Source organism: Podarcis filfolensis (genome assembly GCF_964270895.1).
Source record: "Podarcis filfolensis genome assembly, chromosome: 13".
NCBI classification, from domain to species: Eukaryota; Metazoa; Chordata; class Lepidosauria; order Squamata; family Lacertidae; genus Podarcis; species Podarcis filfolensis.
This window is the reverse complement of record NC_139615.1, coordinates 37,520,311-37,535,882: the sequence shown is the minus strand read 5'-3', so window position 1 is coordinate 37,535,882 and position 15,572 is coordinate 37,520,311. Positions and strand designations below refer to the sequence as shown.

Sequence of the window (15,572 nt, the reverse complement as noted above, 5' to 3'; positions counted from 1 at the left end):
GCTCTCCTCCTCAGGGACCTATAGACATTGTCTCAATAACTCTTACAACACCCCTGCGAGGTAGGACACTATTATAATCCAAAGCGTGCAGGAAATGGAAAGAGAAAGGTGAAAATGCCTAAGGTCGTCCAATGATATGGGTGGAGGTGAGAGCTGGATCAGGGAGGTCCCGATCATTCATCCCCAATACCCTAAAATCCAGCACTAATAAATTCTTTTCTCCACAATTCCTGTTCACAGGAAACCCAGGCCTCCCGTTATCCTGACTAGTTGTCTTTCCAATACAGGAATAAAGACATACTTTTAACCCCCCCCCCTAACCTGATAAGCAGGGACGCAGGTGGCGCTGTGGGTTAAACCACAGAACCTAGGGCTTGCCGATCAGAAGGTCGGCGGTTCAAATCGCCATGACGGGGTGAGCTCCCGTTGTTCGGTCCCTGCTCCTGCCAACCTAGCAGTTCGAAAGCATGAAGTGCAAGTAGATAAATAGGTACCGCTCCGGCGGGAAGGTAAACGGCGTTTCTGTGCGCTGCTCTGGTTCGCCAGAAGCAGCCTAGTCATGATGGCCACATGACCCGGAAGCTGTACGCCGGCTCCCTCAGCCAATAAAGTGAGATGAGCGCCACAACCCCAGAGTCGTCCGCGACTGGACCTAACGGTTACGGGTCCCTTTACCTTTAACCTGATAAGCAACCCACTCCTTCCTCCCAGAGGACCCCGGAGTCTCATCTCGCAGCTGCTCTTGCCTGAACCAATTACACTCCTTTTTTTTCCCCTATATGGGAGCTCAGGCTCTCAAGCCAAACCCCACCCCAATTTATCATAATGAGGACAGCGAGGCAGCCTGCAAGATTTCACCCACCTACGCCAACAGGCCCCATCCCTTGGCACCTTCCAGAGTCTCTGCCGGGATAAGATGCTCAGGAAAAATGCGCACACCCTTTCTCTCCCCCTGGCCCAGGACTATAAAGGCATCCCTTGTGCTTTCCCCTCCGCCAACGAGGAGAAGTCTCAACAGGCGCAGGCTCTCCCATTGGCCAGCTTCTTATCAACACCTCCTCAGCCCTTATTTGGAGTTGCTGGACTGTCTCTCTTTGTCTTTCAGCTGTTTGGGGGCTTTTGGAAAAAACAAACGGCTGTAGATAAAGAAGAAAGACAGCTGCAAGATTTCGCTGGAATCTGCAGTTTGCAGGCAGGCTCAGCCCCTGTGGCCCACGCACCTGCCCCACCTGTCCCAACGGCAGGGGCAAGGATTAATCTGAGCCCAAGGGCTTAGTCCTAGAAGGGACCAGGTTGTTTATACATCGGTAGTATGAAGATATTAGGAATCGGAGGGTGTGTACTGGCATCTCAGACTGAAGAAAGCAAACGATGCTCCTGTTAGCACAAAGGGCTTTAATTTGGGCTACATGTTTCAGCTTGCTTAATTAGGAGGATTAATCAAGAAAAGCTTGAGTTGATTAACTGGCGGGGTTGAGAGTTAAAGTCACATGTATTACATTCTAATCTTCTCCCACCCTTTCTCCAAAGGGCTTGTGTATCTTTCTGCCCATCCCCATTATGATAGGGTGAGAGTGAGTGGGAGGGCATGCTTCAGAACTGTGGGGATTTGAACCCAGAACTTCCCTGTTCTGGTCCCAAACAGTAGCCACTACACACACATACACAATGATGCTGTTTTGGTTCTGGTGCACCACTGTGTCAGCTGGGATTCGAAAAGGAACTACTGAAGGTGGAATTTCCTTCAAGCGTTATGTGATAGCTTTTGTATGTTATCTCACATTTCTTTCAACATCTCAAAAAGGCATTTATAGAATCACAGAACGGAATATTTGGACGGGACCACTAGCATCACCTAGTTCAACCTCCTGCAATGCAGAAATCTTTTGTACTGAGGTTCTGCTGAGATGCAAATGTATTTACACGTATTCAATTGGTTAAAAAGATAATTGACAAAATCCTTGGTGGGAGGCTCTGTTTTGACTATGGGTCCCTGATGCCCTCATACAGTCCCTGGAAGTCGTACAACTGTTGGCACAATTTGCAATAATGCACACACAAATGTGCTGTGAATTTATTTTTTTCAAATATCAACATATCAGATAGAATAATCAATACAAACTAAGATGACAGAAAAACAGTAAAAATGACTTCCCTCCACCCATATGTGACTTTTCCTTTTAAATTTTACTTCACTCATCGTGTTCTTGTACTATCTTATACCACCGTTTCTGTTATGCCTATTACTCTGTCACTTCTCCTTGTGATATCTTAGACTTCATATAAATATTTTAATACCAAAACAATGTTTTTCCATGTATTCCTTTACGCAACTCCATTCTTTCTTTATTTTTTGATTTGATTTCCTCTTATAATCGCTGTCAATTTTGCCATATTTATAAATTCCCAAAATTTGCTCTGCCAATCCCTTATTGTTGGGGCTTGTTCCCCTTTCCAATTTTTTTGCGATCAAGGTCCTGGCAGCTGCTGTTGTGTATAGGAATATATTTTTCATATTTTTGGGGATATCTTCCATTACTAAACCCAGAAGGAAAGCTTCTGGTTTTTTCTTAAATGATATTTTAAATATGCTGTGAATGGTGGGATTTGTCTGCCAAAGTGAATTTCTACCTCTCCTGTGAAGAACGATGCTTGAGGAGGGCTGAAGCACAAAATCCTTGCATCAGATCAGACTTTATCTTCAAGAGCCTCAGTTCCCACACATCTCCTTTGCTAGAGCTTGCAAGAGATGGGATGGGAAGCTTTTATGTGAACATGCCAATGTCCTACCAGACAGTAGGGCCGGCCCAATGCATTTTGGCACATAGGGCACCCACTTCCCTGCCAGGGAAAAAGGGGTGAGTGAAGATCTGCATCAGGAAGGGGGGGCAGAGAATAAAGATCTACATTGTGATCTTCTACCCCTGTGGATCCTGATGCCTGAGGCAGTCACCTTACCTTGCCTCATGCTTGGGCTGGCCCTATCAGACAGTGTAGAAGAAACCTTTGCTGATCTGCCCAGCCACGGCCATAACTGGATCCTAGCCACAATTACCCATGCTTTCCCCACTCCCCATTTAGTTTCTTGCAATGCGCTGTTCGAAAAAGGTGTGGAAACGTCAGGTGGTTGAAAATAGGGCTGCAAGATGGTTTGCTTGGACTGGCCAATTCCTGTTGGAAGTGCATCAGCAGGGATCATTCAGCTTCTTACATAAGTGCTAATTCTGTTAGTGTTAAAGACAGCTAACCAAGAGGGGTGGAAGTATTGCTTAGCAACCAGGCAGAGTGACATGAACTTTACTGGGCTCAGGAACGCAATACCTCAAGGACCGCCTCTTTCCATATGAACCTTCCCAGACCCTGAGATCATCTTCTGAGGCCCTTCTTCGTGTGCCTCCTCCTCGAGAGGTGCAGAGGGTGGCAATATGAGAACGGGGCCTTCTCTGCAGTGGCTCCTTGTCTGTGGAATGCTCTCCCCAGGGAAGTTTGCCTGGCGCCTTCATTGTACACCTTTAGGTGCCAGGCAAAAACGTTCCTTTTTAACCAGGCCTTTGGTTGATTTGGTTGACATTGTATGCCCTTTTATAATGTGGTTTTTTGGGGGGAGGGGGTTATTGGGTTGTTGTTTTTATTTTTATTTTGTTCTGTGAACCGCCCTGAGACCTCCGGGTATAGGGCGGTATATACCGTATTTTTCTGTGTATAAGACGCCCCCATGTATAAGACACCCCTTATTTGTGGGGACTCAAAATTAAGAAAATGCACTATGCACTATCCGTGTATAAGACGACCCCTTGTCTTATGCACAGAAAAATACAGTAAATTCAATTATTATTATTATTATTATTATTATTATTATTATTATTATTACCGAGGTAGCACACACTCTGACTGCCTATGTAGTTCCGGGAGGGTTTTCTTCTGTATGTTTAGTTGAATGTCTTCATGCTATGTACAAGGCCTGAACTAAGAAAGACAAAATCTCTCTTTCTCCTCGAAACATACACTGGTCTTTTCCCCTCCCAGCTTTTCAGTTCCTCTGAACTTTGCTTCCTGGACTCCATCTGTGTTATTTAAGTGACTTTGCTCACATCTACATCACATGATGACACCAACATTTTATCAGCTTCCATGGCTCTGGGCCCAATTCAAAGTGATGATCTTAGCTTTTAAAGCTTTATTGATTTGGAGCCAGGATGTCTGAAAGATTGCTTTGGCTCACTTATACCTACCCTTAACTTGAGATATTTAAAGAGGCTCTCGCCTTCTTTATGGTCATTCTAGGTGCCATGTGGGAGGGGTTGAGGTGCATACCGAGTGATTTAAGTTTGCAGAATTGAAGTGGATTAAAGCGCTCTGTTGCTCTTGCACAGCAAATCCACTTTTTAAGGCGTTCAGAAAGAGATGGGGAAATGCATTGAAAAGTGTGGAATGAATGAATGACTTAAGAAGACGTATAAACAACTGCACAAGCAAATCAGGATGAATGGAAGATGAAAGCTCATTGTCACATAATCGCCTCATAAACAAATCAGAATGGCTGCTTATTGCCAGGTGACGACTATTTTTATTCTCCCAAGCCTTAAAAACAAACTGTGATTTTCATGCACTGAGGCTCGGTTTATGTGCCGTGTAAATTTATTTATTTTTTAGTCATCTGGCTTTATTCTCTCTGCTGAAAATGTTTAGGCTGCAAGTTATCCTTTTATGATTTTGCTATTTTATTCCATTGCATTTTGATAACGTTTTATCGTTGAATGTTAGTGAGCTATCTGTAGAACAGGGTTACTAGCCAGCCTTACATAAATATAGCAAATAAATAGAGAGTTGTCACTGGAGTGGGAAATCTGGGTCTGTGCTGCGGCACTGCAGACAACATTTGGGGACTCAATAACTGAACACCCCTCCGTATCACACATACACCAAACTCGTAACATAGAAAATTCCCACAAGCATCTGCTTGGCTTGATGAGCCATTGGCCTGATCCAAAAGACTCTTTTTATGTTCTTAGATCAGACCCTCCAAGTGTCGCTGTTTTCCAGGGACATCCCTGATTTAGAGAAGCCATCCCAGTTTCTGATTTGATCCCAGAAGGTCCCAATTTTCCTTAGGATGTCCCTATTTTCTTTGGGGAAATGTTGGAGGGTATGGAGTTATCCAAGCCCCTGCCCCTCAACGAGCCGTCTGAAGGCAATCCTGTATAGGGAAGGGGTTTTTTTAAAAAAAAGTTTAATGTTTTATTATGTTTTTATATAAGTTGGAAGCTGCCCAGAATGGCTGCGGTAACCCAGTAAACTGTGTGGGGTATACATAGTGAAATTATCGTTAAGGAGTGGAACGGCCCTATTTTCATCAGAGACATGTTGGAGGGCATGTTCGGTATCAGAGAGATCTTGTAATAATAAAACAAGTTATATAGAAAGCAGAAGGGGAGGCATTTTTAAAAGGAGGGCTTTTTGCCCATTGTCCAAAGCAATATACTCTCCAGAGGAAAAGAAAACAAAAGTTCCAGCCAATGCATTTTGTGGGACTTTGGTTACAGCTTCAGAAAGAGATGTCAGGCCCAAGAGTTCAGGAGAAGTGCTAAATTAAAGAACCATATAAAATATAGGTGAAATGAGCATTCGGCTGTTCTTCTGAAGAGGGAATAACTTGCAAGACAGATGGGGCTCCAGAATTCTCATTTGTGTAAGAAACTACCGTATTTTTTGCTCTATAAGACTCACTTTTTCCCTCCTAAAAAGGAAGGGGAAATTTGTGTGCGTCTTATGGAGCGAATGCAGGATGCACAGCTATCCCAGAAGCCAGAACAGCAAGAGGGATCGCTGCTTTCACTGCGCAGCGATCCCTCTTGCTGTTCTGGCTTCTGGGATTCAGAAGATTTTTTTTCTTGTTTTCCTCCTCCAAAAACTAGGTGCGTCGTATAGTCTGGTGCTTCTTATAGAGCGAAAAATACAGTAACTGGTGCCTCAACTGTATCACTATCGGGCCAAACTACACTTGCCTGTATCTTACATTTTTCCTCCTGTAGGGTAAATAGCAGCCAGGGGAGGGTGTGTGTTAATCCTTGCCTCCTCTCACACCCACAACTCTGCAGTTTTTACATTACCTGGAGTGCACGTTCCCTTTGTTCTTTCGCTTTCCATCCTGCATTAACATTCTAAAATCATGGGCAACTTTTCAGATATTGTTTTAGGCTTTCCCACCCAGGCTGATGCTTTGAAACAGGAGTGGTTTCTATGCTAGCTGGGGCTGATGGAGTTGGAGCCCAACAGCCTTGGAAGGACAAGTTATCAACCCCTGCTTTAAAACTGCCTTAAACACACTGAATGGGAGGGAATATGTCCAGCTCCCTTGAACAGCGTAGAGTTTGGTAGCATCAAGAGATAAATCTCCCCTCGCCATGAATTCCCCTCCCCACAGCTGAAGGAGTTTAGGGCGTCCTATGCCATCTAGCATTGCAATAATTAGGACACTTTTGACAGTTTTGTGAAAGAAAGTTTCCAAGACTGGGTGCCCTTCACTAAAAACCTGAGTGCAAAATATTTTTTCTTCCCTTCGGAGCTAAAGGCTTGAGCTGCACATGAGAAGACATGTCAGAGAGAGTGCTTCTAATCTGAGGAGCAGATTAATCATGTGTGTGTGAGAGAGAGAGTGTCAGGCGCTTTAAAAAGCCACCTGTCTCCTATGAAGTTCTTTTCCTCATTTAGGAAACAAAGGGAGTAAATAACCAGCTGAAATTTTCCAGCCTTCCAGCCTGTTCCCTGGGTTTATGTGCTACCGTCCTGTCCCGTCACTGTGCAAATCACAGATACTCGTCACCACCACTGGGTGGTTTAAGCAGCCCCCGGGAGGCCATTTCTTATCAATGCTGGCTCCACTTCCAGGTCTTATAAATAGCACCACTTCATAAACAGCACCTTCTTGTCAGTCACAGCCCAAGAGGGGCCCGAATTGGGGGGTGGGTCATAAATAGATTTACTCTCCAGTCCCAAGGGATCTTTCTGAGGCCCAGGGATTGCTGAGGTCCTTTTGGCAGGAAGCCAGGTTAGCCTTGTATTTTAAAAACAAAACAAAACTTCTGTAGATAGTTTCTCCTCTAGCCCCCATCCCAATGATGGGGAACGAAATACAATGCAAGCCACTTTTGAGTTTCTCTGAAGTTAATAAAAAATAAGAGTAATAATAATGAGGAGGAGGAGGATGATAATGCTATTATTTGTACCCAACCCATCTGACTGGGTTGCCCCAGCCACTCTGGGCAGCTTCCAACGTATATAAAAACATAATAAAACATTACGCATTAAAAGGCTTCCGTATGTAGGGCTGCCTTCAGATGTCTTCTAAAAATCAGATAGTTTTTTATTTCCTTGACATCAGAGAGTGTTCCACAGGGCGGGGGCCACCACCGAGAAGGCCCTCTGCCTGGTTTCCTGTAGCTTCACTTATTGCAATAAGGGAACTGCCAGGAGGCCCTCAGAGCTGGATCTCAGTGTCCAGAGAGTGAACTCAAATTGTAAGATTTTCCCCCATGGCAGAAGGTTTATGGGTTTGGGGTCTATGAAAAAGGCCACAGCTCTGCAACAGAGCACATACTTTGCATGCAGAATTTCCCAGGTTCAACACCACTGATTAAAAGACTCAGATAGCAGGCAATGGGAAATATCCTTCTCTCTGAAACCCTGGACTGCTGCTGTTGCCAGTCAGAGTGGACAATATTTGTTGAGCTAAAGGCAACTTCCTATGTACCGTAATGCTAAAAAGTGAACAGGGTCTCCCACGAACTGTCAACAGCTTTAAAAAGGAGCAGCAGGTTACGTTCACGTGAAAATTACTGTTATTTTAATATGACTCTTGCAGTGGATCTGCAGACATAGAACTGGGCACACCTGGGTGGTGACTCCTCACATCTTGACATGTTAGCTGCAACTAGAGCCTGTCACAACTGGTGCACATTTCAGTAATCCAGCCAATACATTGGAGCTGACATAGAAATAACGTCAAGATAATTTTTTTGCCACACCATCCAGTACTTAAATCACCTGGGGAACTATAGTAACCGTACTTAAACTCCTGTCATGGACAAATACAGTAAGTTGCAGGATTTGGGGGGGGGTAGTATTTGTCCCAATTTCAGTTATTCGGCTTACAAGAGACCTGGTATTGAGGTTCAGGGCTTTAGTATGTTTTCTGTGCCCTAAGAAAGGAAGGAGAAGAGGTAGCCTTGCTTTTGGTGCGGCCGCTAGCCTACAAAGTAAGGGCTCAGCCAACTGATACTAACTCAACGTTTGTCTTCAGACTACTCACTTGACCAGCAAAAAGGCTCTGGAATTAATATGCAATGAATCAAACCAGAAAGGGAATTTTCTGAGCTGTTCCTCACAGCCACACCAGGGGAATAAGGAAGACCTTAAAGCAGGCATGTCCAAAGTCCATTTTGGAGGGCTAATTCGGCCCCCTGGCAGGTTTTATCTGGCCCCTGTGGCAGTTTCTTTATTGGGGTCAAATCCTAAAAAACGCTCAACAACTTTGGTCAGCCCTCACGCACGTTCACTTAATCAAATCCGGCCCTCTTTGAAAAAAGTTTGGGCACCCCTGCTAAAGGGAGGCCACCAGTCTCGTTCTCATAAAGTCCTTTATTTGCTATACATGAAGCAACCATCATTAGTTGCTTGCTTGAGAGGTCTTGTGAAGGCTTGCCCTTTTGCTCAGGCAGGCTTGGACCCGGTTTTACATGTTAGAACCCTCTGGTTTCCTTTTTATTTGCATTTATTTTATTATTTATCTATAAGAAGTACTTCTATTCCACTGTATCTCATATATATATATATATATATATATATATATATATATATATATATATCACAGCAGTTTGCAACAATATAAAAACATAAAACCAGACAATAAAATCATAGGAAGTGAAAAAGAACAAGTTAAAAGCAGAAAGAAATTAAACGCAAACAGCAATAGACATCTGTGAGGTGATGTACTCTTCATTGCCTGCATAGGCCTGGCAGAATAGGAAAGTTTTCAGCAGGTGTTTAAAAGTTGGCACAGGAGGCACCCACTGAATCTCTAGTGGCAGGGTGTTCCACAGGACTGGGTCAATGACACTAAAGGCTCAATTTCTCATTGTTGTCAAAGGAGCCTCACCAATTCAGGGAATGAGCAAAGATATTCCTGCAGATGATCTCATGTGAAACCATCATCATCATACCCCGCCCATCTGGCTGGGTTTCCCCAGCCACTCTGGGCAGCTTACAGCATATACGTATGTGTTTGCAAATTGTTGTCTTATTCGTTTTAGGTTGTGTTTTAATACTTTTGACGATATATTGGTTGGTTTTCAGTATATATATATCAATCCAAGTTTTTTGAAATGTTAAGCAGTTTCAAAGAAAATAAAGAAATAAATAGAGCAGTCCCACTTTGATTTCTACAGCTTGTGATCATGCCTTGTTCATGCCAGATCCATATGTGCAGAGGTTCTACCAAGCTGTTAGATTTCCTTCTTTCTGACAAAGCCCCAGCCTGCATATCATCTGGAATACTTTTTATTCCAGCCACGGATGAGCACTGATGTTTGTATCAGCTTATTCCTTGCCAAATATACTTCAGTAGGATTTCCCCTGCAACTATTCCCCTGAATATTTTCGCACCTCTCACAATATGTGTGAAATGACAGATGCAAATATTTAGAAAGCTTGTCAAGATTCTCTGTTCTGCCAGCTTTTCGGTTGGCAATTAGGGCCGCCTGAGATATTATGAATGCATGAGGCAGAAAATCACAAAGCAGGTGTCCTGTCCCTCTCCCTATACTAAAGTAACAACTGATCATTTGTAAACTTTTAATGGCACATGAAAAGGGGGCCTCTCAGGTCAGGTCTTGGGGGGGGGACTAGCAGAAAATATAGTGGAAGCTCAGCTCCTGAACACCTTGGGAGGCAAACGTTCCAACTCCCGAACAATTGAAAATTGGAAGTGATTGCTCCGGTTTTTGAACGTTCTTTGGAAGTCAAACAGCTGGCGTGGCTTCCGATTGGCTGCAGGAAGCTCCTGCAGCCAATCGGAAGCTGCGCCTTGGTCCCCAAATCATTTCAGGAGTCAAACGGACTCCCGGAACAGATTCCGTTCAGGAACTGAGGTTCTACTGTAGTCAATTATTGATCAATTATCAGTCATGGCATTGATTACCATCAGCCATTTGGGTGTTGTTGTTTTGCCTCAGACACCAAAATGCCTCCGTTGCGCCACAGTTTATCATTGCTGCTGTTCCAAACAGACATTCATATTCTGCTTTTGTTGACTCATGCCTCGTATTTATTTATTTAACACAATTTATAAATTGTGCCTCGTAGTTTTGTTGTCTCGTTTTTTAAGTTGTGTCTTTTCATGGGTTTGAATCTACTACTGTCTAGTGTTCAAGGTTGCTCGTGAAACAAGTCACTTCTGTGTGTGACTTTGAGCACTTTTTATAGCTGCGGTGGAAAAGGTAGGATTAAAAAATGTAGTTACAAAAAGGGGGACCAACTTGCACACCACACTGAGGCAGCCCAGAATTCCCCCCCCCCAAGTGCATGAGCCCCCACCTGTCAGTGGCAGGGAAGACTCAGGCCCCTGTCTAAAAATATTGAGGGAGCCAGAGTTCCTTCCACCCCCTATAGTTGGTGCCCCCGGCTACAAAATAAAAGAAAATAAACTGGGAGTTTAAACTTCTTTCACATGTGATGGGCTCGCAGAAAAGTTAAAGAATATTGGGAGATGATATATAATGAGATGAAAAAAAATTGTTTAAAACAATGTGCCCCCCCCAAAAAAAAAACCAGAGGCATTCCTGTTAGGAACGACAACAGCGGCTCAGATTTTGTTAGCCCAAAAATGGAGGGTGAATGAGGTCCCTAGTAAGGAGGATTGGCAACTTAATATGATAGAATATGCAGAGTTAGCAGAATAAGAGAGCAAGAAGAACAGGTATTTAAAGAGGAGTGGATTTATTTATTTTTTAGTAAGTGGAATATAACTGTACACAGTTGAAAACGCTGGCAGTATTAAGGTAAATTCAGCAGTATAACATATTTAAAAGGGATGTAAAATGGGGGGTGATTAAACGGATACAAGAATATTCAGGAATTATGGATAAATTAAAAGAACTTTGGAAGGGGAAGGAGGGAAGTCATTGAATGTATGTGTATCATGAAAGATGTTCATGTGGAAATGTAAAACCTGAAAACTTCAATAAAAATTATCTAAGAAAATAAACTGGGAGTTCGGCCGCACTGTTCAGCAGATGAGGGGCACAGAGAGAAACTGTCAGCCACAAATCATTCTGCAAGAACCTCAGCCTTTGTCATATAAATCCTTTGTCTCCTGTGCACCAACGTTCATAATACACACAAAAATCAAAAACACAAAGAGGGGAAAGAAGAAGCAAAAACATGGAAGCTGTGTCATTCCTCTCAGTGTGCAAAATACCGAGGGCCTGCCCAGCAGCGCATGCAATTGCTGAGGGCAGCCATGTTGTTAAGGGCACCAGCGAAGTAGCTCAAAGTTCATGCGGTTGCACCTCAGCATAACCATGTGGGATCTTAAGGGGCATCACCCATGTGGTGAAACCAACCGGGTATCAAAATATCTTTTGCTAGCCTGCAAATGCCACTTCATTTGCTCAGTAAAATTATTATTATTATTATTATTCACACGTGCCCCACCTTTCTTCCAAGACGTTCAGCCTGAGCAGGGATAGTCTCTGGCTGCTTACTACACACCACACATTTAAAGCACATTTGCCCTGCAAAGAATCCAGGGTTCTGGGAATTGTAGCTCTGTAAACTACAGTTCCCAGGATTATTGGATGTGAGGGAGCCTTTAAATGTATGGTCTGTACCCAGCCTATGAGGGAGATTAGAGCATTCATGTTAACCTGTGTATTGTTTCCTACAAGAATACAGTGGTACCTCGGTTTACGAACTTAATCCATTCCAGAAGTCCGTTCTTAAACCAAAACCATTCTTAAACCAAGGCGCGCTTTCCCTAATGAGGCCTCCCGCTGCCACTGCCCTTCCACTGTTCAGATTCCGTTCTTAGACTGAGGTAAAGTTCGCAAACCGGGACACTACTGGTTTTGCAAAGTTCGTAAACTGAATTGTTTGCAAACGGGGCTGTTCTTAAACCGAGGTACCACTGTACCAGAAATGACCCTTCACTCAGAAGGACTCAGATATAGCATGACATTATAAAGAACCTGGAAGCCACCGTCAGCTTAGGGGGCTTAAAGGCTTGTGGACATAACCAGAAGGCAGTGAGCCCCCAAGAGAGAGCCAGAGTTTGTCCCTTCTCTTTATTCTCATGTAAGGTCTTCCTCTCCTTTTGGATTTATCTTGCTGCGTCCACCAAAGTCAGAGGATGTTTTATGACACCACCATTTTAAACCGGCACGTAATTTAAATCCACAGAGACTTCTCCCATTAGGTTTGAAGGCCTTCCCGTTGACAGAGTCCATCTGCTCTACAGAACCCACGGAATCAGGTACAAAATGGATTGATCTCCGTGTTTCCCACCGGAGCCATGAATATCTCTCCCCTTACAAGGAAAGGACTTTCTCTCTCTTTCTCTGAGCAATTCTGTAAAAATAACTCGCCGGGAACGAAGGGATTTATCGTTGCGGGAGTCTTTATCAGCTGTCCCCCCTCAAGACCACCAGCCAGCCGCAGCTGGGCCCTGTCAATGACACAAATCTCGCTCCATTTCTCTCTCTCTCTCTCACACACACACACACACAAACACACTCGCATGCATAGATAGGAAGACAAGCAGTCGTACCTGAACCAGCCCGGAGTAACACTGGGGTGCCGGCGGGTAGACAGGCAGGCTGTAGGGGTGCAAAACCACAGCTGGAGGGGAGAGCATGGCACATAATAAAGTCAGGGCCCAACCACCCAGTCCCAAAAGGAGTCAAAAGCACCTCTGTCCAAACGGCTTTGGCACCAGCTGAGGGAGTGCTGAGTGGCAGATGGGACGGTGCCATTGAGAGACGCCAACAGCTGTTGAGAACACAAGCTCCCGTCACAAACTGCCTGGGCAAAAAGCATCTGCCCTGGGATACGGTCTCGCCAGGGACGTGCAATTTTACGAGGCACAAAGTCAACACGAGGTACGGAGGCAAACATGGCCTTTCCATTTATGTGTCATCCAACCACGCCAATGCTGCAAGTTCCACTTGATTTGTCAAAACAAACAAAAAAATTTCCTTCCAGTAGCACCTTAAAGACCAACTAAGTTAGTTCTTGGTATGAGCTTTCGTGTGCATGCACACTTCTTCAGATACCTCTTGGTATCTGATACCTCTTGGTATCGTGTGCATGCACACGAAAGCTCATACCAAGAACTAACTTAGTTGGTCTTTAAGGTGCTACTGGAAGGAATTTTTTTTTTTTTTTTGACTATGGCAGACCAACACGGCTACCTATATGTAACTTGATTTGTCAAGTTTTTGAGGGGTTGCTTATGGGTCATTTGTACAGTGGTACCTCGGGTTAAGTACTTAATTCGTTCCGGAGGTCCGTTCTTAACCTGAAACTGTTCTTAACCTGAAGCACCACTTTAGCTAATGGGGCCTCCTGCAGCTGCCGCGCCGCCGGGGCACGATTTCTGTTCTCATCCTGAAGCAAAGTTCTTAACCTGAAGCACTATTTCTGGGTTAGCGGAGTCTATAACCTGAAGCGTATGTAACCTGGAGTGTATGTAACCCGAGGTACCACTGTATTGGGATGTTTTGGGATGTGCTGGACACTATAGAAGAGGGGTCAGCAAACATTTCAGCAGGGGGCCGGTCCACTGTCCCTCAGACCTTGTGGGGGGGCAGACTATATTTTGAAGGGAGAAAATGAACAAATTCCCATGCCCCACAAATAACCCAGAGATGCATTTTAAATAAAAGCACACATTCTACTCATGTGAAAACACGCTGAATCCCGGGCCGTCAGCGGGCCAGATTTAGAAGGTGATTGGACCGGATCCAGGCCCCAGGCCTTAGTTTGCCTACCCATGCCTTAGGCCAGGGGTCGGCAAACTTTTTCAGCAGGGGGCCGGTCCACTGTCCCTCAGACCTTGTGGGGGGGCAGGACTATATTTTGAAAAAGATAATAATGAACGAATCCCTATGCCCCACAAATAACCCAGAGATGCATTTTAAATAAAAGGACACAGTCTACTCATGTAAAAACATGCAGATTCCCAGACCGTCCTCAGGCCGGATTTAGAAGGTGATGGGGCCAGTTCCGGCCCCCAGGATTTTGTTTGCGTACCCATGCTGTAGAACCTATTCTTTTCGACTGTGCACTCTACAACCAGCTACGTAAACACATGTTACCCTCCCCACTTTGGGTAATTTAACACCATGGCACAATGAAAATATCAGATTCTAGCTGTGTGATGTTAACCTGGAGGTAATTGCAAGGGTGGCTGAGTTTCTGTCAAATAGTATCTCTTAGAGTGGCACTGTTTAGCAGGAAGACACTCGAATGAAAACTCCTGTTACTATATATCTTATATGGCTGTTTCTTTGTATATGTGTTTTAAAAAATTGTACAGTCAAACCTCGGTTGTCAAACGTAATCCGTTCCGGAAGCCCATTCAGCTCCTGAAATGTTTGACAACTGAGTCGTGGCTTCTGATTGGCTGCAGGAGCTTCCTGCACTCAAGCGGAAACTGCATCGGATGTTCGGCTTCCAAAAAATGTTTGAAAACCGGAGCATTTACTTTCGGGTTTTCATTGTTTGGGAGCCGAAACGTTCCAAAACAGAGGCGTTCGGGATACGAGGTTTCACCATATATGGATGTTTTAAGATGGTCTTTATCTGTAATGCCTGATAAAGGCTTGGAGGAAGAAAGGAAGCAAGGGAGGAAAGGAGAAAGGACTGGGATTCATTTGCAGTTTATAGTAGTAGTAGTACAGTGATACCTCAGGTTAAGTACTTAATTCGTTCCGGAGGTCTGTTCTTAACCTGAAACACCACTTTAGCTAATGGGGCCTCCTACTGCCGCCGCGCCGCCAGAGCCCGATTTCTGTTCTTATCTTGAAGCAAAGTTCTTAACCTGAAGCACTATTTCTGGGTTAGCGGAGTGTGTAACCTGAAGCGTATGTAACTTGAAGCGTATGTAACCCGAGGTACCACTGTAGTAGTAGTAGTAATAATAATAATAATAATAATAATAATAATAATAATAATAATAATTTATTTATACCCCGCCCATCTGGCTGGGTTTCCCCAGCCATTCTGGGCGGCTTCCACCGAATATTAAAAACAATACAGTATCAGACATTAAAAACTTCCCTAAACAGTTGTCTTTTAAAAGTAAAATAGTTTATTGCCTTGACATCTGATGGGAGGGCGTTCCACAGGGCATGATTCAGACAACATACCCTCCAACATTTCTCCAATGAAAATAGGGTCCTATTCCATGGTGGTGGTGGTGGTGATAATTTTATTATTTATACCCCTCCCATCTGACTGGGTTGCCCCAACCACTCTGGGCGGCTTCTAACATATATAAAAACATAATAGAACATTAA

General features: G+C 44.1%; 1 protein-coding gene and 1 long non-coding RNA gene across 5 annotated transcripts in view; one reads left to right on the top strand and one right to left on the bottom strand.

Annotated features, from left to right (window-relative positions):
- The window catches only part of LOC310747956 (RNA binding protein fox-1 homolog 1-like), a 40,597-nt gene extending 27,496 nt beyond the window's left edge, over window positions 1–13,101 (bottom strand). Inside the window, exon 1 of one of the 4 annotated variants that reach the window (XM_083583423.1) lies at window positions 12,821–13,101. In XM_083583423.1, coding sequence (XP_083439549.1) covers window positions 12,821–12,907 — 87 coding nt within the window. In that variant the 5' untranslated portion in view covers window positions 12,908–13,101. Of the gene's footprint in view, window positions 1–862; window positions 1,000–12,820 lie in introns of those variants that run through there. The other 3 variants (XM_083583424.1, XM_083583425.1, XM_083583426.1) reach the window with 3 other exon arrangements.
- Window positions 4,409–15,572, top strand: part of LOC310748186 — a 27,383-nt gene continuing 16,219 nt past the window's right edge. Inside the window, exon 1 of the long non-coding RNA XR_014541173.1 lies at window positions 4,409–4,554. This is a non-coding gene — a long non-coding RNA (uncharacterized lncRNA). The remainder of the gene's footprint in view (window positions 4,555–15,572) is intronic.